Genomic DNA, 24,856 nt, shown 5'->3' with positions numbered 1-24,856 from the left:
CTGCTTAATTAGGTAGTAGCTATGAAAGTATAATAAATGAGTAACAGAAGAGAATTCAAGGGAATGGTATGAATACAGATACCATAAAAACAAGATATTTTCTACTGATTTAGGGATTCCGGCAGCTCTTAAGCATTATATTTTCTACTAAAATTAGGCACCTAAAAATAACTTGTTTTATGTTCTCGTATCTTGTCTGGTTCAAGAACTGTACCAAAAAAAGCTGTATTTTAGATACAGTGTGTTTAGAAGGCCTAACTTTTGCTTCTATGTCTTTGTTGAAGGTTTTTTGGTCCTTTATAACAGTGAAGTACAAAAAGGGCCTCTACCTTTTAGGAAAGATATTATATTAATATTACCTTGTTGTACAATCCTATGACCATAATGAACTATTGGGGGGAAATGACAAATTCAGAAATTTCAGAAATACCAACTAAAATGGATGATCTAAGGGGAAGAAGTGTGTCCTTTAGGACCTGAACCAACCACCAGCTTGCTGGGAGAATTCCCGAGCACCATCCATCGCATCCCATCCCCAGTATTGCATTGTAGAAATCTGTCATCTCCTGGCTGTTGAACCACGATCCGGCGAAGCGGCCCACGGCCACAGAACTGCTCAAGAGTGAGCTGCTGCCCCCGCCCCAGATGGAGGAATCAGAGCTGCACGAGGTGCTGCACCACACCCTGGCCAACGTGGACGGGAAGGCCTACCGCACCATGATGGGCCAGATCTTCGCCCAGCGCGTCTCCCCTGCCATCGACTACACCTACGACAGTGACATACTGAAGGTGGGGTGAGCCATGGCTTGAAAGAGCTTTACCTGCTCTACGAAAGGATCGAGTCCATTCCTGAATTTTCCTGGGTTCCTTTAATGCCTCCAACATAAATTCTCTCTTTTTTTTAATTGAAGCATAGTTGATTTACAGTATTGTAATAGTTTCAGGTATACAACAAAGTGATTCAGCTATATCTATCTATTCTTTTTCAGATTCTTTTCTATTATAGGTTATTATAGGTTTTATTATAGGTTGTTTCCTAAAGGAAATCAACCCTGAATATTCACTGGAAGGACTGTTGCTGAAGCTGAAGCTCCAGTTCCTTGGCCACCTGATATGCAGAGCCGACTCATTGGGAAAGACCCTGATGCTGGGAAAGATTGAAAGGAAAAGGAGAAGGGGATGGCAGAGGATGAGATGGTTAAATAGCATCACTGACTCAATGAACATGAATTTGAGTAAACTCCAGGAGATGGCACCAGACAAAGGAGCCGGGTGTGCTACAGTCCACGGGGTCACAAAGAGTCACACAGAACTTAACCACTGACGACAATTATAAGATATTGACTATAGTTCTCTGTGCTATACCGTAGGTCCTGGTCCAGCATAAGCTCTTAGTTTGAGGTCTGTATATGCAAAATGTGTGTGTGGGCATTATTCTAGGAAGAGCCACACTTTTAACCACTTGTAGGAGTTCCTGATCCACCCCCTAACCAAAGAGGGTAAGAAGTGGTGCTTTCAGAGACCAAGCCCTGGCCCAGATGCCAGTGCTGAAAAAACCAGTTCAGATCCAGGTTAAATAGCCAGCTCCCAATACTGGCTGTACGCGAAAGTCACCTGTGAGGCCCTTTGACAACACAGAGGCTCAGGACCTACATCCAGTACAGTGACTTGGAGTCTAAGTGTGAAGCACTTCAAGAATCTCTGTTCAGGGACTTGCCTGGCGGTCAGTGTTTAAGACTCCATGGTCCCAATGCAGGGGGTCCAGGTTCAGTCCCTGGTCAGGGAACTAAGATCCTGAGAGCTTCAACTAACACCCACTGCAGCCAAATAAATACATAAACAAAAAGAATCTCAGTTTAAAAGCTCATCAGGTGGCTTCTGAATGAAGCACAAGCAGGTTTGGGAGACTTCAACATTTTCTTTCTTAAAAGCAAAAACAGTCTGAAACAGTATAGCAAAATGTTAAAATTTTATAAAGTTGGGTGAGTTAATAATAGATATTTGTTATATTCTGTATACATTTCCATATGCTTAAAATAGAATTTGAAGAGTAGCAGAAAGTCCTGGTAAGGTTTGTGGAAGATCAGTATAGATTTCAGGGGCTAAGTGGTTTTTCTTCACTGGTATATTAGATATCTACAAGATTACGGTTGACTTTTTAATTATTGGTTTTTTGCTTCTGTATTGTCTTTAATAAATTTTCTGTAGTGAAATAGTGCTACTTTTATTATAAGAAAAAATGAAAAAGAAAGTTATTTACAAAATATATAAATGCCATGTAGCTTTCAAGAGGCCCACTATGAAATACTGTAGTCTGTGGGAGGGGGTTTGATGCTGTTAGATGTTTGACTGCCACAGTATCTCTGAAAGTCCTTTTGGAGAGTTGTGTGTAGGACTAGCTGTCTCTGAAAGGCACACATCACCGTTGCTGAGAGCTTGGACTTTGAACTGAGGAAGCCTTCCCAAAATAGGCCATGTTGCAAAACATGTGGTTTTCTCCTTTCCTGAATATGTTCAAAAGAGGAGTGACTCGTTGAGATCTGTTTTGTGATCTTGGGAGTAAGTAGTATAATGCATACGACAAGCCACAGAAAGATATTTTGGGCGATCCCTTTGATCAGGCTTCAATGACACTTGAATTGGTCATGTTCTAGGGCAGCTTCTCCATCCGCACAGCCAAGATACAGCAGCACGTGTGTGAAACCATCATCCGCATCTTCAAAAGACACGGTATGTCGTCTTTTAAAAACATGGGCCTTCTCAAAAGACGTTTTGTTTCCTCTTCAGAAAGTCATGTTAATGGACTTGGGTGCAGCCATGCTTAACTTTTAAATTCAGTTACACTCATTTGACACCCGTGATGTTTAAGCTTATTTTTATAATTCAGCTTGTGGAGGGGAGACAGATTTGAGTATTATAACCTTGATGCTAAAATATAGTTGGTTTGTGGAGTCGGAAATATGACTAAGGAATTTCCTGGCAGTCCAGTGATTAGGACTGAGTGCCTTCACTGCCATGGGCCTGGGTTTGATCCCTGATCAGGGAACTAAGATTCCGCAAGCTGTGTGGTGCAGCCAAAAAAAAAAAAGGAAATGTGACTAAATTAACAAACTTAACCTTAGATGAGCTTTCCATTAGTAAACCTAGGGAATTGAAGATAAAGTGATTTCAACAGTCCCAGTGGCAGATTCTTAACTGTCACATTTGTGTTTGTTTTAATTTATGTCTCTGGAAAGCATGAGAAACAGTGACCAGTTATTTTTTCTCATTTGGTATAGGAGCTGTCCAGTTGTGTACCCCACTGCTGCTTCCCCGAAACAGACAAATCTATGAGCACAACGAAGCTGCCTTATTCATGGACCACAGTGGGATGCTGGTGATGCTGCCTTTCGACCTGCGGGTGAGGCTGGCAGACTTTGCTGACAGTGTGGGTGCCATGCCTGGTCCCAGGGCTGGTATCATATTAAAGGAATAGCCCCACCAATCATTCTTGCCCCCAGGCTTATTTTCTTAATGTCACCTCTAGGAAACTTAATCTTAAGAGAGTTATCAGGGTGACAGCATCATGAGAGCATCATGGTAAACCTTTGACCGTGTGTGCCTCCACCTTAGTGCTTATGTAGAAGCAGGTACTACATCTGCACATCAGTGTTGAGTTCCTCCAGGAGATCATAGCAGGCTCACTTGGCCAACCCAGACATTTCCCATACATTAATGTCTAGAACGGTTGAATTCTTGTAACAGCAAGGGTCACTGCTAAGTGTCTGTGCTGAAGTCTGCTCATGCTTGCTTTCTTATCCCCAGGGTTCCCTTTGACAGCAGCACGCTTACTGGTTGATCACCCGCAGGGTGCTGGCTGCTAGCAAGCCCATCTGTACTGTACATGCATGTGACAGGCAAGAGGTTTAATATTCCTCTTGTACAGAAAGCACTTACAAGTAGATAGATGAGTAAAGGCTGTAACCAGGCAGTTCTCTGAAGAGAAGATGCATAGGGCTAATAATTTTCTCACAGATATTCAGCCTCACTAATAAGGAAACACAAAGCAAAGGTGTCTGAACTTCACCTCTCAGACTGGCAAAAATCTTTAATGCCCACAGATGACTAGAGTTTAGGAAAATAGGTACTTTAATATATTGCTGCTGAGAATGTAAGTTGCTGAACCTTTAGAAAAGTAATCTGAATGTATTTAATAAAGTAAATGCATATACTACACCCTTTGAGCTAGCAATCCCACTTTGAGGGATTTATTTAAAGAAATAACACATTGGTGTACAAATATTAAAAAGACATCCATTTCCAATTTATCATGGTGGTTGAAAACTGAAAACTGCTACTGTATCAGCAGCAAAATGGTTGAGTAATTTATTATGGAATATTAAAGAGATAAAATGTCAAATGCATATATATTTAGGTAGATCCATATCTATATTTGATCCATAGGAATATCCATGGTATCCTGTTAGCTGGAAAAAAAAGTATGTTTCAAAGGAACTGTAATATGATTCTTTTGGGGAGGTTGTGATTTCCTCAGTTCTGTCTCGCCGCAGCAAAAATTTGAAGTGATGGACGGACCAGTGTTATAGCTTGGTGTTACAGCTCAGTTTTATTTGGCAAGGAAAGGAAAATACACCCTCAAGGCATGAGGGCGGGCTGACCCAAAAGACGCAAAGAGAAGAGAAGCCAGAGGCTCAATTTTGGCTCCTCTTTTTATATGTTTTTTCTCCTCCCCCCGAGCCTGCCCTGTGTAAACTGGGCTAGCCAGGAGGGCTGTCTGTTTCACCTGAGGTTCTCACTCCAGTCCTCAGACCTTCCTTTGTTCTGTTTTCACGGGCTTTTCCCTTTGTGTTTTAGCCACTTCATTCTGGACTCCTTTTTCCTAATCTAACTACCTAATAATTCCTTATGGCAGAAAGTGAAGAAGAACTAAAGGGCCTCCTGATGAAAGTGAAAGAGGAGAGTGAAAAAGTTGGCTTAAAGCTCAACATTCAGAAAACGAAGATCATGGCATCCAGTCCCATCACTTCATGGGAAATAGATGGGGAAACAGTGGCTGAGTTTATTTTTCTGGGCTCCAAAATCACTGCAGATGGTGATTGCAGCCATGAAATTAAAAGACACTTACTCCTTGAAAGGAAAGTTATGACTAACCTAGACAGCATATTAAAAAGCAGAGACATTACTTTGCCAACAAAGGTCCGTCTAGTCAAGGCTATGGTTTTTCCAGTGGTCATGTATGGATATGAGAGTTGTACTATAAAGAAAGCTGAGCACAGAAGAATTGATGCTTTTGAGCTGTGGTGTTGGAGAAGACTCTTGAGAGTCCCTTGGACTGCAAGGAGATCCAACCAGTCCATCCTAAAGGAGATCAACCCTGGGTGTTCATTGGAAGGACTGATGTTGAAGCTGAAACTCCAATACTTTGGCCACCTGATGCAAAGAGCTGACTCATTTGAAAAGACCCTGAGGCTGGGAAAGATTGAGGGCAGGAGGAGAAGGGGACGACAGAGGAGGAGATGGTTGGGTGGTATCACCGACTCGATGAACATGGGTTTGGGTGGACTCTGGGAGTTGGTGATGGACAGGGAGGCCTGGCGTACTGTGGTTCATGGGGTCGCAGAGTCGGACACAACTGAGCTACTGAACTGAAGAATTCCATTTTTATTATACAGAGAATGAAAAAAGCTTAAAAAAAAAAAACAGCTGAGCATGTACACAAAGATGGGTATTTGAATGTACCTGGTATGTTTGAGATATATATAGTGCTCCCACATGCGTGTGAATAATGACACATATCAGCTTGTTTGTATCCCCAGACTGAAGTGTCAAAAACTTGAACTTTTGGCTGTATTTTTCTGGAGGGAGGTCTGGAATCAGGACATTGTCTTTTTTTCATATCTATGTTTTGCAGTGTATTGCAAGAACGTGTTTTGCTTTTATGGTTTAAGAGGAAATTCCTTGTATGCCCTTGGATGTAGTTTTTCTTTTGCAGTAAGTCAGGTGGTTTGGGATTATTTTGAGTGAGAGGTGAGTAGGTAGCATATCAGATTTGGGCTCTGTTAGAGAAGGTACAAAAGGGCAAATATTTACATAACTATACTTAAAACTGGCTCCTTATTGTCTAGACATTAGGACATTAAAATGCAGATTGTTAAACATTAGCTTTCTTTCTGGGAGCAAATATATTAAATCCCCCCAAATAAAAAATAATTGCCCTTTGAGAATTTGACCTATTAGTTAATGATACCACGTCAGATCTCTTGAAGCAATCTGGTAATGGTTTTATAAACTGTGGTGATTATTAGTGGGTGGTTATTAAGAATTTCTTCTGTAAGATCTATGAGAAAGTCAGGAAATTTGTAAGAGGTAATACCCATTTTGACTGCAGTATTATGTGACACTTAAAAAAAAATTCACAGGTCATCACATAACTTGCACAGAATAAAATTTGGCAGAGTATATTTCACTAAAGTGATTTTCTTCTCAAACTTAAGAACCTAAGAAATGCCACAGCGAATAAGGTTGGTGTTATATCCAGCAGTGAGATCAGCTGCTGACTGACCAACTCAGAAACATTCCAAGGAGTATGAGTGGCGAGCAGTGCACAGCTTTGTGAACATTCTCAAAACCACTGAATTGTAAACTTTAAAAGGGTGAACTCTATGGTATGTGACTTACAACTCAAAGGTTAAAAAAACAAAAGGAGTAGTGGTCGGCACCTCTTGATACTGACCTTTGAAACTTTATTTTTCAGGTTCCTTTTGCAAGATATGTGGCGAGAAATAATATATTGAATTTAAAGCGGTAAGAAAAAATGGGGGTTCATTTGGTGCATGTGGGAAAGAAACCCAAAAAGAGTATTTCATCTACTGTGATCATTACACAGTCAGGTGTCTGGAGTTTAAAGTACTGAGCTTGGAACATGGTCACAAAGCCCAGCGCCAGTACCCCTTTCTGTGATCAAGACTGGCGTCCTCCTGTTTGTAGGAATGTTGCATTTGGGTGGCAGCCTGAGACTCCCAGTCTTTTCTCTGCCTTCTAAATGTCCCCAAGCCACTTGACCAAGTACTGTCACAAATGGTTGCTTCGAAAGACATCTGGCTGTTCTTGATCACAGATGGCCCCTTTTAAAATTTAATTGAAAGGACAAGTGGCCGGTGGTCTCTGTGTGAAAACTGCCTGCACGGGTAACTGAATAAAAACAGCTTGTGGAGAAGTGGAGGAAACCCAGCAGGAGTGCTGAACCTCCAGGCACTTACCGCTGGGGAAAGGTTTTCATTCAAATACCACAGGGGCAAACACCAAGATCTGCATAAATTGGAGCAATGTCAGCGAGGCATCTGACTTTGCAGCTCCTTTCCTAAACAAAGTCAAAGCTCTTTTACATGCCTTTATTCTCAATTCCAAGTAAACAGTTACTAATCATAAAGTGTGGGCATCACTGTGTAGAAAGCAAACACTTATGATAAACTTGTTTTTCTGTGTTATTTCATGTCTATTTCAGACTTAAAAAAAAATAAACCCCATTGCTTAATAGTGGCAACACTGGGAATTGGAACCTAGATACAAAGCAAATCTATCTTTATGTTGTTCTCTTAATCATACTACTGATTGATTTTTCCATATTATTTCTTTTATTCAACAATCTCTTACACATATGTAATTCCAGCAAGCAATGACCTTAGAAATGCGGGCTTCTCTCCGCAGATATTGCATAGAACGTGTGTTCAGACCTCGAAAATTGGACCGATTTCATCCCAAAGAACTTCTGGAGTGTGCATTTGATATTGTCACCTCTACTACCAATAGCTCGCTGCCCACCGCTGAAATCATCTACACCATCTACGAAATCATCCAGGAGTTCCCAGCGCTTCAGGTTCCTTCCCAGACCCTAACATCCCAAGGTTATCCCGCTAGACAGAGTCCTTCAGCAGATTCCATGGGGCCATAGAGCAGCTCCTCAGGTGGTGCTGGCCGGGAATCACACTGCCACTCAAGCCCCTGGGAAGACTTCATGTCGCTTTTGGGACGTCTCATGCTCTTAGCTCTGCCTAGAAAGGAATGAATTTTGTTTTTGTTTCTTTGGTTGTGGGGAAGCTATAGTTTCTCCATGCATTCCAAAATTTGAGGAATTCAGCTAAGAGTCCTAGGATTCTTTGAGTATGTTGGGAACCCTCAGCTCCCTCCTACGCCCAGGCTCTTTTTAAAAAAATATGTACTAATTATTTTATTGCTTTAGATTACATGGAATGCATTTTCTCTCTTTTTTTTTTAATCAAAGTTTAGTTGATTTGCAACAGGTTTTAATTTTTAAAATTTTTAGCCACACTGCGTTGGCATATGGGACCTTAGTTCCCCAACCAGGGATCACACCCAAGCCCCCACCATTAGAAGCCCAGAGTCTTAACCACTGGCCTGCCAGGGACGTCCCGCCCAGGCACTTAACGACTGGCCTCACTTTGTGTGGTCTCTGTGGACTCCCCAGCCAGCGGAGGCTCCTGTGCGCTCAGTGGTTGCTCTCCTCGGCCTTCCCTCCCCATCCCCGCTGCACGCCCCTCTTACTCTCTCCACGGCGGCCTCCCATCAGTCACCGTGCACCCCTGTCCAGATAGACCTCTCTACCCAGCTGCAGTGGGGGCCCGGGAGCCTGCCTGCAACCTCCCTGATGGGCCAGCCACCTTTTCTTCTCAGCTCTCACAGCACATGAGAGAGAACCCACAAGCCAGTTGCCAGCTGTTTCCTCCAGGCAGAGATGCTCTTTCAGGGCCACTGTCTGTGCAGCCCACTGCCCCTGGCTCAGCGCACAGCTCACCACCCTGTGAATGCCCTTGGCTGTGCGCTTATACTCCACCAGCTGGGCTTATAGGTCAGTCAGTACTGAACCAGGTCTTCTCCCACTTTGAAATCTGTGTCACTTTGCTCAGGCTTTTGAACGTAGCTGGAGATGAAAGTATTTCTGATGTGTATGATAAAGATTAAATTATTAACATATTATACTCTGACCACAACAGTGTAAGAAGAATATATATGAAAAAGTAAACTAGAAGGCAATATGCTAAAATTCATTCCTTCCATTGTGTCAGTTTGGTAAATGAGGGATAAGATTCTAGATTTTGTCAGGTGCCTGTGTTGCTTTTATAATGAAAATAATAATTTCTCTATCCTAGGAAAGAAATTACAGTATTTACTTGAACCATACCATGTTACTGAAAGCAATACTCTTACACTGTGGGATCCCAGAAGATAAACTCAGCCAAGTCTATGTTATTCTGTATGATGCTGTGGTAAGCATTTAATTCCTTTGAGTTGATATTGAAGGATAATAATAATAGCTGATGAGAATTTTCTTAGTGATGTAACCATAAAACTGATTTGGGAATTTTATCTCCTTCCCCTCATTGCTCTGAGGTAAAAGAACCAATGGCTTTGATTCTACCAACAGTTTTGTTTTTGTTTTTCTATCAATAGTTAACAAGTATTGGTTGAGCTTTTATCCTGTACTAAGCCTTGTGCTACTAGTCCCTAGTAGCACACCTCCATGGTTTGTTTGCAAGGGTAACTTCTGAAGATTGAATTATCTTATTTAATTGATAAGGTAATAAACTTCTTCACTCACTTGCTTCTTAAGGCAAAAAAATCACTAATTGGTCCTGATACTTGCCTGTAATAAGTTTAAAAATAGTCAGCCCTTACTAAGCATGCACTGTGCTCAGAATATATGTGCCAAGCATTGTTCTAAACCCTTTATGAAGATTAACTTGCCTAAGTTAATCTCACAAGCACTGTTATTGTCCTTTAGAGAGGCCAAGAAAGGGAGTATTAGTTTTGATAGTGAAAGACTTATGTCCTGCCCATAATTCTTCCAGCCTGTCTGAGCTTATCAGTGAAGTCATTTATAGACTGGGGGAGACTGGTTTAGACTTTTCTTGGGGCCTCATTTATCACCTCATTTATGTGAGACTGGGGCAGCATCACCTCCCATTGCCCTTCCGAATTTAGCCACATCGTTGTATTTATTACTCTCCGGTATTTGTGCAAAGCCTGAAGGAGGGACAGTGAAGATCTTAAATATTAGCGTGCTGGGGTGGAGGTGAATCCTTCCTTATCTTTTCTAATTTCTTTTCATGTTAAATATTATTTTTATAATAACATCAAGAAGATACAGTCACTAGCAGTGCCAGACAGCCTATAATTTAGACAGGATAAGCTGGGGAAGTTCGTAATGGTTGACTGTTTTTTGTACACTAAAAAGCTCAACCAGCTTTTATTTCATCTTCCTGGGACACATCAAGGGTCCTGACTTTACTGTTTGCTTCTTCATGTTTCTTTTCTCCTCCCAAAGTGCTGCTGCTGTTTGGCAGGGACAGATAGAACAGAGTGTCAGTGGGAGGCTGGCAGAAAGCCCAGGGATGGTGCAGAGAGCTTCCCATCACTCTTGTTCATATTCTATAGGCTGCCTGGCAGCATGGGGTGGCACTCAGAGCCTGTCCACACGTGGCTTTCATTAGGGGATATGGATCAGTTGACTCTAGCATAAGCACCCCTGGGTAAGCCTCTCTTCCTCTGGGTCACCTCACCATTCAGCAAGTACAGCTTTCCCCTTGTTAATTCTTTTTTGTCAGGAATTGTTGTTCAGTTACTCAGTCGTGTCCAACTCTTTGCGACCCGTGGAGTACAACACACCAGGCTTTCCTGTCCTTCACTATCTCCCAGAGTTTGCTCAGACTCATGTCCATTGAGTCAGTGATGCCATCCAACCATCTCATCCTCTCTGCCCGCTTCTCTCACCCTCAATCTTTCCCACATTTTAAAACAATGTTAGTTATATAGCTTATGTGAATTGTGGAGGGAAAAAAAGTCCTTTAATCAGTTAATCCATCTTTCGTGATGAGGAGCAGTTTGTCCAAAATGAAGGATACACCTGTCAGAATTAGCCTGGACACTGTACCTTGTTCACGGCCAAATGTGACTCTCATTGTTACCTCCTTCTTCTCCATTAGACAGAAAAGCTGACGAGGAGAGAAGTGGAAGCTAAATTTTGTAATCTATCCTTGTCGTCAAATAGTGTAAGTATCTTTCAATGGTGTGATTACGGCTGTCCCTGTAACACTGTGATTCCAGAAAATGCCAAATTCTCACTGCAGTCAGGCAGCAGCGCTTCCCGCCACCTCAGACAGTTTTTCCCTCAAGTAGCTGCCATGGCAACGTCTGGAATTAGGGGAAGAGAAATCGGGGCCATGATCAAAGAATGCGTCTCCATGGTGTTTTCCTGACACCATATCCTTCTCTTCACACTCCTTGCTAAGGCTGTGCTCGGTGGAGCCTCCTGCGAGCATGCCTCACGCTGCTCGGCCTCTGCTGAAGTAGATTCTTCAGGATCGTTTGCGACACACAGCTCCACCTCACAGGCCTCCCCACCTCCTAGTCTTCCAGCACCTCAGAGCTGCATTATAGCTCTGGCTTTTCTGGGCATTACCTACTCCTAAAATCTCACTGGCAGTTAGGAAAATCTCACAGGGTAAATAGGTTTGTCATTTCTCTCTTCGAGCATGAGGTTGGGCCCAGATCTTTGCCAGTCACTCTGACTTAACTGAGCCCCTGAAAAGCAAAAGACAACAGGGATTTCTTACATTTTCCTGAATATTTATTTAAGAGAAGGTTTTTTGTTTTTTTTTTTACTTTCCCAGAGCCCTTCTAGACCTGGTCTGACACTCAGTTACATAATCCTGTTGTCATTTAGCCACTAAGTCTCTTGCAACCCCATGGGCTGTGTCCTGCCAGGCTCCTCTGTCCATGGGATTTCCCAGGCAAGAATACTGAAGTGGGTTGCCATTTCCTTCCCCAGGGGATCATCCCCACCCAGGGATGGAACCCATGTCTCCTGCTTGGCAGGCAGATTCTTTACCACTGAGCCACCTGGGAACCGAACTTCACTTATGGGATAAAATAAAATACGATGGTGTGCAGGCCAGGCAGAGTTATTCAGATTCTAGGGCGCCTACCATGTGTCAGGCACAGGGCTAGGGATGTAGAGAAAGGTCAGTGGAAGAGTCCATGGACTGCTTTCAACTTCTTTCATATTGGCCTTTAAAAGCCATAAGGGGATCCATCCAGTATGTGTCTACCCTCAGCTCACGACTTTCACAGGGTGTCACAGTTTAAAGAACTCACTCAAATATTAATAGTTTGCAGGTTGGGAAAGTAAACCAGATACATAGCGCTAGGAACTCTGGAAATTGGACCAGATTGCATTTTAAATGTTAACTATTATAGGAGGTATTAATAACTACAGAGTGACTCAATGGCATAATATTTCTAGTACAAAGGACAGTATTTATGCAATACCCTAGATATGTACATAGCACATAGCCATGTGCAGAAATAGTCCCATGTATAAATAACACAAAGAATCTGTCCAAGAAGCTGCCCAGTTCAGTGACTCTTTAAAATGGTTCAAGCCTAAAAGGTTCTCTGAACTAATATCACATTTCAAAATACTTCACGCTTGCACAAGATAGCCACATTGGTTGCTAAAATGTCAGCTGCTTTGCTTTTTGCTGAATTTCTATCCATTAGTCATGTGATGTGCACGTATGCTCAGCCGCTTCAGTCGTGTCCGACTCTGCAGGCCCATGGACCCTAGCCCACCAGGCTCCTCTGTCCATGGGATCTTCCAGGCAAGAGTACTGGAGTGGGTTGCCGTGCCCGCCTCCTGGGGATCTTCCCAACCCAGGGATCGAACCTGTGTCTCTTAATGTCCCTTCATTAGCAGGTAGACTCTTCACTGCTAGCACCACCTGGGAAGCCCAGTCATTTGATATTAAGCGTTAATTGAAAGTTGTGTGTTTGATTAGTTCAGAATGGAAAAATTAGTATCTAATATAGGCATTGGTGGGCTTTCCAGGTGGCTCAGTGGTAAAGAACCCGCTTGCCAACACAGGAGACCTAAGAGACCTGGGTTCAGTCCCTAAGTCAGGAAGATCCCCTGGAGGACGGCATGGTCACCCACTCCAGTATTCCTGCCTAAAGAATTCTCAGGGACAGAGGAGCCTGATGGGCTATAGCGTCGCAAAAAGTCAGACACAACTGAAGTGACTTAGCATGCATAGGCATTTGGTACTCTCATTATTTTAAAAGGGAACCCTAAGAGTATTAGAAGAGGGAGTAGAAATACTGCAGGGAAGTTTCAAATATCTGGCCCAGTCTTCATATTTTACAGACGAGGCACCTAAAGCCCAAAGAGATGTGTGACTTATCCCACGGTACATGGAGTTACTTGGTGATAGGTTGAGTACCAGAATCTGGGGGTGTAAATTCTGATGCTTCTGGTAGTTTATTAATGGGGTGGTGGTGGTGGTTTAGTCACTGAGTCATGTCTGCCTCCTGCGACCCCATGGACTGGGACCTGCCAGGCTCGTCTGTTCATGGGGTTCTCCAGGCAAGAACACTGGAGAGGGTTGCCATTTCCTTCTCTGATTAATGGGATAATATAATTTTTTAAAAAATCTTATTAAGAAAAAAATAAAATCAAAGACATAAAATTTTTAAATGTTATCTTTAAGATACTAAAGAAATTATTAACACTTTGGGATTTTTTTAAAATATAAGTGATTTATGATTATGGAACTACCTTAAGTTTCATTCATAAGTCTTCATTCAGCTCTTCAATTCCATGTACCTGTTTATAGATGAACCAGGTTCTGTCTGCCTATAGTCTCAAAGTAGCTATAGTTTTGCCTGTTAGTTTCCACGTTAGCCCCTGGAGTCTTTTTTTCTGGTTTTATGATCATAGTTAATTCCTCTTTAACTGCGCTGGGCCAGGGCCTGTGCCCGGTCCACAGATGGATCATTGTTAGCTGCTGCCCCCTCCTGGCGAAGACGATGAGGACAGCTGCTGCGGAGAGCTGGGATCTAGGATAAGGTCTGAGCCGGAAGAGAAGGCAATGCGGGCTGCCTGTAGGAGGTGGTATCCAAACTGCATCTCAAGCCTACAAGTAGGAATTGTTCAAGGGAGGACAGGGAATTCCCATCCTAATTCAGTGTAGTGTTAGAACGAGTCAGACCTTGCCTTCCTGTCCCTCATTGACATGCCTATAGTCATGGAATTTCACGAGCATGAAGAAGGCAAAGAGGAACAGTACTGGCCTGAAAATATATATAATGGAGGCTCTGCTAGTGTCAGGGTCTGCTCTGCTGGGGTCAGCACTCGCTGTGTGTGGGACTGAAAATGAACTGTGAGTAGGGACCTAGAGCACTTCTGCGAGGTGCCTTAGAGTTGTTGGAAAACAATGATCCTTAGTGGGGACTGTGGAAAAGACTAAAATGAGCCTTGACCACAAAATCTACCCTTTTGGAGGTGCAAGAGCTCTGCCACTCCCCCGTGTATAGGAAACATGCAGCAAAGTGAGTCTTTCTTGCCATGGATTTTGGAAGCTAACTGTGCCTCCTTGCTTTCCAGCTGTGTCGACTCTACAAATTTATTGAGCAGAAGGGAGAGCTGCAAGATCTAACCCCAACCATAAATTCATTAGTAAAACAGAAAACAGGTGTTGCCCAGTTGGTGAAGTACGGCTTAAAAGATCTGGAGGAGGTCGTTGGACTGTTGAAGAAACTTGGCATAAAGTTACAGGTTTGGCGGTTGTTTGATTCTGGCAGCGCGAATTTGTAGCATTAATAATAGCACAAGGAGGAAATGGGTTTTATTTTAATGCTAGTTAAGTGTTTTATTTTTCCAGAAGGACGCTGCTTTCCACATTTTGGAACATTTGATATACCTAGTAATAATTTTGGCTTATATCAGAATTTCTTTGTGAGCATCACAATTCCTATTGTGTGGTAATTCTTACTATGTCAGCCTCAAGAGAGGTGGTTATTCTTGAAAAGAACAGAGCTCCTCTTACTTGGTAGGCTGTAGTCTAACAGACTGTGTACTGAATATTTTGTTTATACTAAATATATTGTTCTGATGTTCATGATAGAAAATGGGGTCTTCAGCATTGCACACTCTTTAAATCTCAAGCCCTTGACACATCCGTGTGGCATTTTCCTTGACAGGTCCTGATCAATTTGGGCTTGGTTTACAAGGTGCAGCAGCATAGCGGAATCATCTTCCAGTTTGTGGCATTCATCAGACGGAGGCAAAGGGCTATATCTGAAATCCTTGCAGCTGGTGGTAGATATGACCTGCTGGTGAGGGCACTTCTTCCTCAGCTTGTTGTTTTAATATTTACTTATTTGGCTGCACCGGGTCTTAGTTGCCATACGTGGGAGCTTTGATCTTCGCTGTGGCATGCAAACTCTTAGTTGTGGTATATGGAATCTAGTTCCCAAACCAGGGATCAAACTCGGACCCTGTGCCTTGGGAGCATTGAATCTTAGCCACTGGACCACCAGGGAAGAAATGTTTTGAAACTACAGAAAAATTGAATCACTGGTATTACTGAACACCTATATATATTTCAACTAGGAATAGAAATGTCTTATGAAATGCATTTGTACTATTTTTAACTTTGGTGTAAATAGCTAATAGGGTTACAGGATATTGCAGAGATAGTACAGAGAGGTCTTGTGTACTTTTTATCCCGTTTCTTCCAATGGTTAAAGCTGGTATAACCATAATAAAATACCAAGCCCAGGACACGGACCTCCACATACGGCACGTGTCTAATTCTGGGCCATTTTTATCACATGTGTAGATTCCTGTAATTACCACCACAGTTGAGATACAGTGGAAGATATTAATGGAACCTTAACTCCTTTATGTCCTTTACTCATCCCCTATATGAGATTGTCTTAAATATTTCCTTAGTGTACACTGAGGTCCACATCAAACAGTGTTGTGCTTTTTGCTTCCAGTGTTGAACTCTGAAAAACTCAAGAAAAGAAGAAAGTTTACTGTATTTACCCAAAATTTCTGGATTCTGATGAGAAATCTGGGTTATTTGAATTATTTTTCCCTTATAGGAAAGATGACTCTTAATGCTTTTAAGATTTTTTTTGTTTTTTTGCTTTTAGTTTGAAGTTCAATTATGTGTCTTGGCAGGACTTTCTTGGGATTTGTCCTGTTATTTGATTTTTCCCAGCTTCTTGAATCTATAGGTTTGTCTTTTGCTAATGAGCCTCCTACCAAGCACCAGCAGGCCTCAGAGAGGGTTCAGTGGGGAGTCAGGACTTCCATATCTGCCTCGGGGTAGTGCGCCTCCCACCAGCAGAGTCAGTGGAGGCCAGGATCCCTGACTTCCACCCTCACCCAAGCAGTAACAAGGCTCTCCTCCCCTCTGGGGTGTGCCGGAGGAGGCTGAATGGGAAGCTGGAACTTTGACCACTATCCAGCATAGTATGCGGCATTATTTTTTCCACAATTTTTTCAGCTTTACTTTTTCTCTCTTTCTAGAACTCTGATAACACAAATGTTACATCTTTTGTTATGCTCCTATGGTTCTGGGATATCTTTCTTTACAGTCTCTTTTCTCTGTTGTTTAGTGATTTTATCTTCAGTTTCTGATTGTTTTTCCTGTTATCTCCATTTATGCTGTTGGGCCCATCCAGTGAGTTTTTTGTCTCCCACTTCCTTGCTTTTTTTATTTGTTTCAAGCCCATTTATGATTCCTATTGTAGCATTTTTATGCTGGTTGCTTTAAAATCCTTGTCTGATAATTCTCACATCTGTTTCATTTTGTTGGTGTCTGTCGATTTGCCTTTTCTCATTCACTTTGAGATCCTGGCTCTTGTTACGATGCCTGATTTTCAGTTGTATCCGGGTGGGGGAGTTGGCAGGCGGCCTTGTTACTGCTGGAAAGTGGTGAAAGTTCCAGCTTCCATTCAGCGTCCTCTGGCACCACCCAAGAGGGGAGGGGCACCTTGGTACCACTTGGGTGGGGTGGAAGTTGGAGATCCTGGTCTGCACTGACACCACGAGGGGAAGCATTACTCCCACAGATAGGAAAGTCCCGGCTCCCCTTGGTGTTCTCAGATACCACCCTCCTGGGACTTGGTGGGGGCTCTCTGGATAAAGGGGAATGTCTTGACCCCACTGAGTCATGAGTGGGAATGTCTATGCTTCTTCTGTGACATTTGGCCAACCAGGGCCAGTATTGTCTACAGATTTTCTGTCTTGCTGGGTTGCCCCTTTCTTGATTTTTTTTGACCAGAGAGATCAGATTTTCCTTGGGGCTTTTTTGTTTGTTCTCCTTGGCATTTCTGGGATGACAGTTTCTCCAGCACTCAGTCCTGGGTACAAGAGGCAAAAACCAAACCCAGGGAACTCACCACATGTGGTTCCTCGGACCCCATGGTCCCTGGTCAGCCTGCCATCTTCTCTCCACTCTCAGAGTCGTCTAATGTTTGTTTTATGTGTAGTGTCCAGGGGTTTTAGCTGTACTTAGAGGAACAGGGAGAACTGTATCTACCCATCTTGGTCCAGAACCTATGTATCCAACTTTAAATTATCTAGTAACATAAAGTAAGTAAAAAGAAAAAGGTGGCATTAATTTTAATAATGTATTTTATTTAACCCAATATATCTAAAATAATATGTAAGCATGTAATCAAAAATTTTTTCATTATTAAGGTGCTTTTTACATTTTTTCTAAGTCTTTACAGTTAACATTTGTTTAACCCAGTATACCCAAATACTATTTCAACATGTAATCAAATATCTAAAAATTATTAAGAAGCTATTTTATATTCTTTTCCATTCTGAGTCTTTGCAACCGGTGTGTTTCACATGTACAGCAAACGTCAGTTCAGATTAGACATTTCACATACTCAAGCCCCATGTGGCTAGTGGCTGCCAAACTGAACAGTGCAGAGCTCGGTGCAGCATTCATTAACATCTCCTGAATTTGCAGGTTTGCTTGCTTCTCTCTCTTGCTACACACACACACGCACACACACACTCTGACACACTTTATTTTGTTGAACCCTTTGATAAGTTGCTATTAGAGTGCATGCCCCCAAATCATCGCTTTTCCTATCATCACACTTTCTTCTCCATTTCATAACCAGAGCCGTCTGTCTCTCCACAGATTCCCCAGTTTAGAGGACCACAGGCTCTGGGGCCAGTTCCTGCTGCCATCGGGGTCAGCATAGCCATAGACAAGATAACCACTGCTGTCCTCAACATGGAAGAGCCTGTGAGTACTAGCTCTGCTTTCCAGCATGCTCTGAGATGGCTCTCCTTTTGTAGTCATTCACATGGAGCCCCAGATATAGTAGCTATAGACTGAGGTTTAGGGCGACTGTCTTTGCTGTGAGGGACAAGCCTAAATCTTGGTGTCGATACTTAGCCTCTGCTTTCTAGCTGGGGGACCTTAGTCCAGTAGCCTGACTCTCCTTATCTGTAATATGCTACATAAATGTGAGAGATTACACTTGTTAACAGATTCATATCAAAGCCCTCTTGTCATAATTCTACAAAGAAATGGTTTTTTCATCTATGTTTCAGGCAAGATTAGTTTTCCCAGAGAAAAAGAATATCTTCCTAATGATTTAGAAATAATTTCAAGTCTTTTATCTTAAAAGACTAATATAAAAATTTTCTGTGTCATTTTTTTTTACCATGCCATTTTGAAGCAAAGACTTGTGCATTTATGTTGCTGTATGTGATTTTAAGGTGCCTGTTTCCATATGAGTGCTGCCTCCATGGTCTCACATACATGCCTGGACTCTCCCTCCTCTAAATGTAATCAATGTTTATGATCCAGGTTACAGTAAGCTCTTGTGACCTCCTGGTTGTAAGTGTTGGTCAGATGTCCATGTCCAGGGCCATCAACCTAACCCAGAAACTCTGGTCAGCTGGAATCACAGCAGAAATCATGTATGACTGGTCACAGGTAAGGAGACAAAAGGCGCCTGTGAGTAGAGGGCGCCTAGTCATGGCTTCAACAGCAAATCAGCGTCTATGGCTTTAGTTTCTGCCAAACTATCTCTATGATTTCAATTGCTTCCTGTAGGAGTTTCTGATTGTTGGAGTAACAAGTTACCAAACTAAATGGTTTAAAACAACACTTATTTGTTATCTTACACTTCTGGAATTCAGAAGCCTGAAATCACTTTCACTGGGCTAAAATCATGGTGTCTGGTAAGGCTGGTTCCTTCTGAAGACTTTAGTAGGAGAATCCACTTCCTTGCCTTTTCTAGCACCTAGAAGCCTCCTACAGGCCTGCTTGTGGCCCTTTCCTCCATCTTCAGACTCAGTAGGGTAGCACCTTCTTTCCTCTGCACTACGTTTCTGTCCTTCTATCTCAAATTGACCCTCCTGTCCCTTTTTACCAGGACCATTGTGATTATACTGGGCCCATCCTGATAACCCAGGATAATCTCCCCATCTCAAGATCTTTAATCAATCTGCAAAATCCCTTTTACCATGTAAGATACTGTAGTCACAGGCTCCCAGGGGGTGAGGATGTGGACATCTTTGCAGGGCCATTATCCAGCCCAGCACACTTCCTAGAGGCATTCTGTGTCTAGTGTTTTTAGCTTTTGTCTCCTCGGGCCTCTCACAGCTGGCCTAACTCCTGCTCTGGGGGTGGAGATGAGAAGAATGGCACCACCGAGCACCTGGCCTACCCTTTAGAGTCAGGGGCCTTCAGATGGCTGACTTCTCTGCAAGCAGATCACAAAAGGGGCTGCATTACCAGGTGGTCCTCCAAGCTGTACACACATTCACCCTCACTCATGGTGCCCCAGAGCATGAAGAGACGCCTAGGGAACAGAACCCTACCCTTCCACCTGTTTATTCCACATTACCTGCCAGCAGCTGCTGCTGTCCATTTTTGTGTGTGTTATATAAAAATTCATGTCAGAAGTATGCTGAGCAATAAATTATAATCATTTAACAGAACAGTATCCTAATTCCACTTACTTGTTTCATAAATTGTTACAGAAGTGTTCTGTCTTAAAGTAAAATTATAAGCTCAGTGATGGTGATTTCAGCCCAGCACAGGGGTGTCCCCTGCAGGCTTCTCTGCTCTGATACTTCTTTGGTTTACGCTTCAGTTCTGCTTTTCACCTTCTACTGTTTCTTTTGTTGCCTTTATTTTCCCCTAAGGCCTTTTCCCTGTGTGTGTGTGTGTGTGTGTGTGTGTTAATATTTAGCAACCATCAAGATGTGAAGCTTTTGAAAACCTCTTACTATGTCCTGACCACACTGAGTGTGTGTGTGTGTGTGTGTATGTGTGTTAATATTTAGCAATCATCAAGATGTGAAGCTTTTGAAAACCTCTTACTATGTCCTGACCACACTGAGTGATATGGCCCCTTAGAACAATAGTGAAAGCACAGAAAACAAAAGAAATCTTATTCCTCCTTTGAATTCTATACTCTTCTTGCTTAATATTTATTTATATAAACCATAAGATCAACATGTTTAGTTATTCACTTTGAGAACACACTGAGCATAGTGTTTTCATTCTCCTTAACTACTTGAAGCTGTTCCAAGTGCTTGGTGTTTATTTGTTTCAGTCCCAAGAGGAATTACAAGAGTACTGCAGACATCATGAAATCACCTATGTGGCCCTTGTCTCGGATAAAGAAGGAAGCCATGTCAAGGTAAAGACCAGAGGAAATCTTTCACAATTCAACAATCAAATTTCCCAAACTGTATTAACCATGGAATGCCCAACCTTCCCACTGAGGCCCTGTCCTGGCCTTGGGCATGAGTGGAAACCCATTATTTCATTCTCCTTTTGAATTGCTAGGCCTGTTTTTTGGAAAAAGTGTATGAAATAAGGAAGAGAGAATCTGAATCTGAACACTTTTCTTTGAACTTAAAAAAAATTAAAAAGCTATGACTAGGTTTTTTCTCTACTTTTTTCTTCCCTTTAAGGAGATAAAAATAATAACTATAGCTAATATCTCCTGGCAGACATATCTCTAGTTAACTTCCTAACCATTTTTACTATGTTGTAGTTAACCCAAAAAGTTCATAAATAGATTACCTCATAACCTTTATTTCTGTTTTTAAAGGGAGAAAAATCAATATATTTTCCCTTTGTTTTTTCCTTTTAATGTCTTTGTCTGGTTTTGATAGCAAAGTGATTTCAGCTTCATAAATGAGTTGGATCCTCTGTCCTCTGGATAATGTTGTTGTAGAATTGGTATTATTTCATTCTTAAATATTTGCTAAAATTCACCAGTAAAAACACTGGGACCTAGATACAGGGCTATCAGATTGCCTCTTTCTCCTTGAGTTTTGGTAGTTTATATTCCATTTCACCTAAGTATTCAAATATTCCTCTTACTATCTGTAGGATCTGTAGTGATATTCCCTTTCATTCCTGATATGGTAATTTATATCCCCCCCCCTTTTTTTTTTTCCTGATCACCCTAGCTAGAGGTTTATCAATTTTGTCTTCAGAAAACCAGCTTTTTATGTCATTTATTTTTCTCTATTTTTTGTTCATTTGTGTTCTATTTTATTGATTTCCTTTTTTTTCTTCATTCTGCTAAATTTGGATTTAGAGACAGTCACTAGTTGAGGTTTGCTTTTCTTACCCACTTTTTGACATTCCTTGCCTTTTATTGAAATGGTTAAATAATTTATATGTTATGCAGTTATTGAAATGGTTGGGCTTAAATCTACCATTTTACTATTTGTTTTGTTTGTTCCATCTGTTCTTTTTTCTCCCTTTTTTTTTTCCTCTTCATGCTTTGTTTTTAGATCAAATAGTTTTTATTCCATTTTATCTCTATCACTGGTTTACTGACCATAACTCTTATTTTTAGTGGTATTTTTTAATGACTTCTCTAGGGTTTGTAGTATACAACTTGAAAATTCTGCCTTCAAAAACTACTGTATGCCTTCACATGTAGTATAAGAACCTTACAACCAAATACTTGCATTTCCCCCACCATCTTTTGTGCTATTGCTGCCAATCTGTTTTCTAAATATGTTACTAACTTCATAATACATTGTATTTTGGTTTTTATTAATCAATAACCTTTTACAGAGGTTTTTGAAATAAAGAGGGAATGTCCTTTATAGGGCTTCCTCTACAGCTAAGCAGTAAAAAAATTCACCTACAATGCAGGAGATGTGGGTTCAATCCCTGGGTCAAGAAGATTCCCTAGAGGAGGAAATAGCAGCCCACTTCAGTACTCTTGCCTGGAAAATCCATGGACCAAGAAGCCTGGCAGGCTACAGTGCATGGGTCGCAAAGAATCGGACACGACTGAGCACACACACACATCCTTTATATTTACCCATATATTTACCATTCCTGGAACTGTTTATTCCTTTGTGTTCAGCCAGATAGCATTCTGATTTTATTTTCCTTCTGCCTGAAGAATTTCTTATTATTTCTGATTAGTGCAGGTCTGCAAGTGATGAATTCTCTCCACTGTTACTAGTCTGAGAAAGTCTTCACTTCACCTTCGTTTTTGAGAGATATTTTTGCTGGATATATGATTCATGATACATGTTTTTCCTTTTGCACTTTGAACATTGTGTTTTATTGTCTTCTGACCTGATAGTTTCTGTTTAAAAGTCTGCTTTGATCATCTGTCTGTAATTTATCTTTTTCTCTTCTGACACCTTTTTAAGATTTTCTTCTGTCACTAGTTTTCTGCAATTTGAATATGATGTGCCTTGGTGTCATGCTTTATGTTCTAATGGTTGGTATTCACAGAGCTTCTTTGAACTATAGACTTACAGTTTCCATAAAATTTGGAAATTATTCAGACTTTTCTGTCCCTTTTCCTTCTGGGGCTCTGATTACAGAAGGTTAATCATTTGATATTGTCCCTCAGCTCATTGGAGAAAGCAGTGTCACCCCACTCCAGTACTCTTGCCTGGAAAATCCCATGGACGGAGGAGCCTGGTCGGCTGCAGTCCATGGGGTCGCTAAGAGTCAGACAAAACTGAGCGACTTCACTTTCACTTTTCACTTTCATGCATTGGAGAAGGAAATGGCAACTCACTCCAGTGTTCTTGCCTGGAGAATCCCAGGGACGGGGGAGCCTGGTGGGCTGCCATCTATGGGGTTGCACAGAGTCGGACACAACTGAAGTGACTTAGCAGCAGCAGCAGCAGCAGCAGCAGCACAGCTCACTGAGGCTGTTCTTTTGTGGGTTTTGTTTGCTTTTTCTCTCTGTATGTGCTTTATTCTGGATCATTCACTGATCTTTTCTGCAATATCTTATCTGCTATTAATCCCGTCCAGTGCATTTCCTATTTCAGGTATTGAAGTTTTTTCATCTGTGTAAGTTACACTTGTGTTGTTTTTAAAAAATGTCTTCCATTTCTTCCCTCATCATAGTTCTTATTTCCTTTACATTCTTTATAATAGTCATTTTTAATTCCATCATCTTGACATTTTTGGTCTGAATTTCTCCTGGTTATGAATCATATTTTCCTTCTTCTTTTTATGCCTGTTAACTTGTGAGTAGTTATCAGACATTATGAAGTTTACATTTTTCTGTACTGTGTTTTATTATGTCCCCTCCCCCACCCCCTGCTTTTTTTTTTGTTTTTTTGGCTGCACTGCACAGCTTTCAGGATCTTAATTCCTGAATGGGGATTGAACCCCGGGCCACGGCAGTGAAAGCTCCCAGTCCTAACCACTAGACAGCCAGGTAATTACCCTTATGTTCCTTTACATACTGCTGGACTTTGTTCTGGGATGTAGTTAATATCCTTGACTTTTGCTTCATCCTTTCCAGCCTTTAAGTTTTGTTAGGACAGCCTTTAGTCTAGATCTAATTTAGCCCCACTCCTAAGGCAGTGCCCTTTGGAGGATTCTGCCTTAGGTTCCATGTATTACGAGGTCTCTCCACTCTGTAAGAACAAGAACTATTCCCATCCCTGTGGATTTCAGGAATTATTATGCCTGCTCATTTCTGCTGGTTGTTTCCACAGCCTTGGATAGTTCCCTCTCTCCCACGCACAGATCAGTTCTCTGCCAAAGATGTGAGTGGACTTCTCTGCAGAGCTTCAGAAATCTTTCTTTCTCTGGGTGTAACTCTCCTCTTCAGTCCTCTGCCCCACAGTTTCTAGGCATCCTGGCCTACCTAACCTCTAGTCTGTCTTCCCAGCTCAGCAAGACTCCTGGCCTTAGGTTCCTTCTCCCTGCACTGCAGTCTGCAGACCTCCTCAGCACAGTTATCTGGGGCACTCAAAGGCTCACTTCATTCCCCTCCTCTCAGAATAACAGTCCTCCACTACTTGTTGTCCAGTGTCTGAAAAACAGTATTTATATATTTTGTCTGGTTTTCTAGTCATTTAAGGCAGGAAGGGAGTTCTTACAGTAGTTAGTTCTTCATGGGAATGTTTGTAAGTCTCCACTGCTAGCCTGCTTGATAAGTCACAAAATCATAAATGACCCTAGTCCTACTGATCACACCTCTTCCAAAGCAGTGACTGCTCCTGTAATATTACCAAGACATGACCAACTAGCCTCTGCTAGATAATTATAGCATCATAACCCACTGCTATAATGATCAGCAAATTTTAAAATCTTGAATCAAAATCTGCTTCCCCAAATTTACATTCATTGGTCCTATTTCTGCCTCTAGAATGGTCAAAATAACAAGTCTAATTCCTCCTCTTTCTCTTAACTACCTTCACATGAATTTTAGGAGACCACTGCCATACAGTGGACCACTTTAAGTGTCCTCTTTTCTGGTTTAAACATTCCAGTTACTTAAGCCATTCCTCATAAAGTGATTTTCCAAATCCTTCACCCTCCTAGTTAACCTCCTCTAGACACATTTAACTTTGTCAGTGTCTGTCCTTAAATGTGATAATAGAATTCGACAAGTGCTCTAAGCATATTCTGACTAAACAAGAAGGGTCTGTAAACTCCCTCAATCCAGATAACATATTTCTCCTAATACAGCCTATAAATAAGTAAACTAA

General features: G+C 41.7%; 1 protein-coding gene across 1 annotated transcript in view; it reads left to right on the top strand.

The window, feature by feature from the left end:
* EIF2AK4 (eukaryotic translation initiation factor 2 alpha kinase 4) overlaps nucleotides 1-24,856 on the top strand; it is a 101,831-nt gene that overhangs the window by 67,074 nt on the left and 9,901 nt on the right. Inside the window, exons 21-32 of the mRNA XM_068966743.1 lie at nucleotides 553-789; nucleotides 2,655-2,730; nucleotides 3,279-3,400; nucleotides 6,755-6,804; nucleotides 7,708-7,876; nucleotides 9,168-9,284; nucleotides 11,001-11,066; nucleotides 14,459-14,629; nucleotides 15,055-15,189; nucleotides 18,027-18,134; nucleotides 18,705-18,833; nucleotides 20,464-20,550. Coding sequence (XP_068822844.1) covers nucleotides 553-789; nucleotides 2,655-2,730; nucleotides 3,279-3,400; nucleotides 6,755-6,804; nucleotides 7,708-7,876; nucleotides 9,168-9,284; nucleotides 11,001-11,066; nucleotides 14,459-14,629; nucleotides 15,055-15,189; nucleotides 18,027-18,134; nucleotides 18,705-18,833; nucleotides 20,464-20,550 — 1,467 coding nt within the window. The remainder of the gene's footprint in view (nucleotides 1-552; nucleotides 790-2,654; nucleotides 2,731-3,278; nucleotides 3,401-6,754; nucleotides 6,805-7,707; nucleotides 7,877-9,167; nucleotides 9,285-11,000; nucleotides 11,067-14,458; nucleotides 14,630-15,054; nucleotides 15,190-18,026; nucleotides 18,135-18,704; nucleotides 18,834-20,463; nucleotides 20,551-24,856) is intronic.

The sequence above is a fragment of the Capricornis sumatraensis genome, chromosome 2, assembly GCF_032405125.1.
Source record: "Capricornis sumatraensis isolate serow.1 chromosome 2, serow.2, whole genome shotgun sequence".
NCBI lineage: Eukaryota > Metazoa > Chordata > Mammalia > Artiodactyla > Bovidae > Capricornis > Capricornis sumatraensis.
Note: the sequence above shows the minus strand (reverse complement) of the source record. Positions and strands in the feature narration are given on the sequence as shown.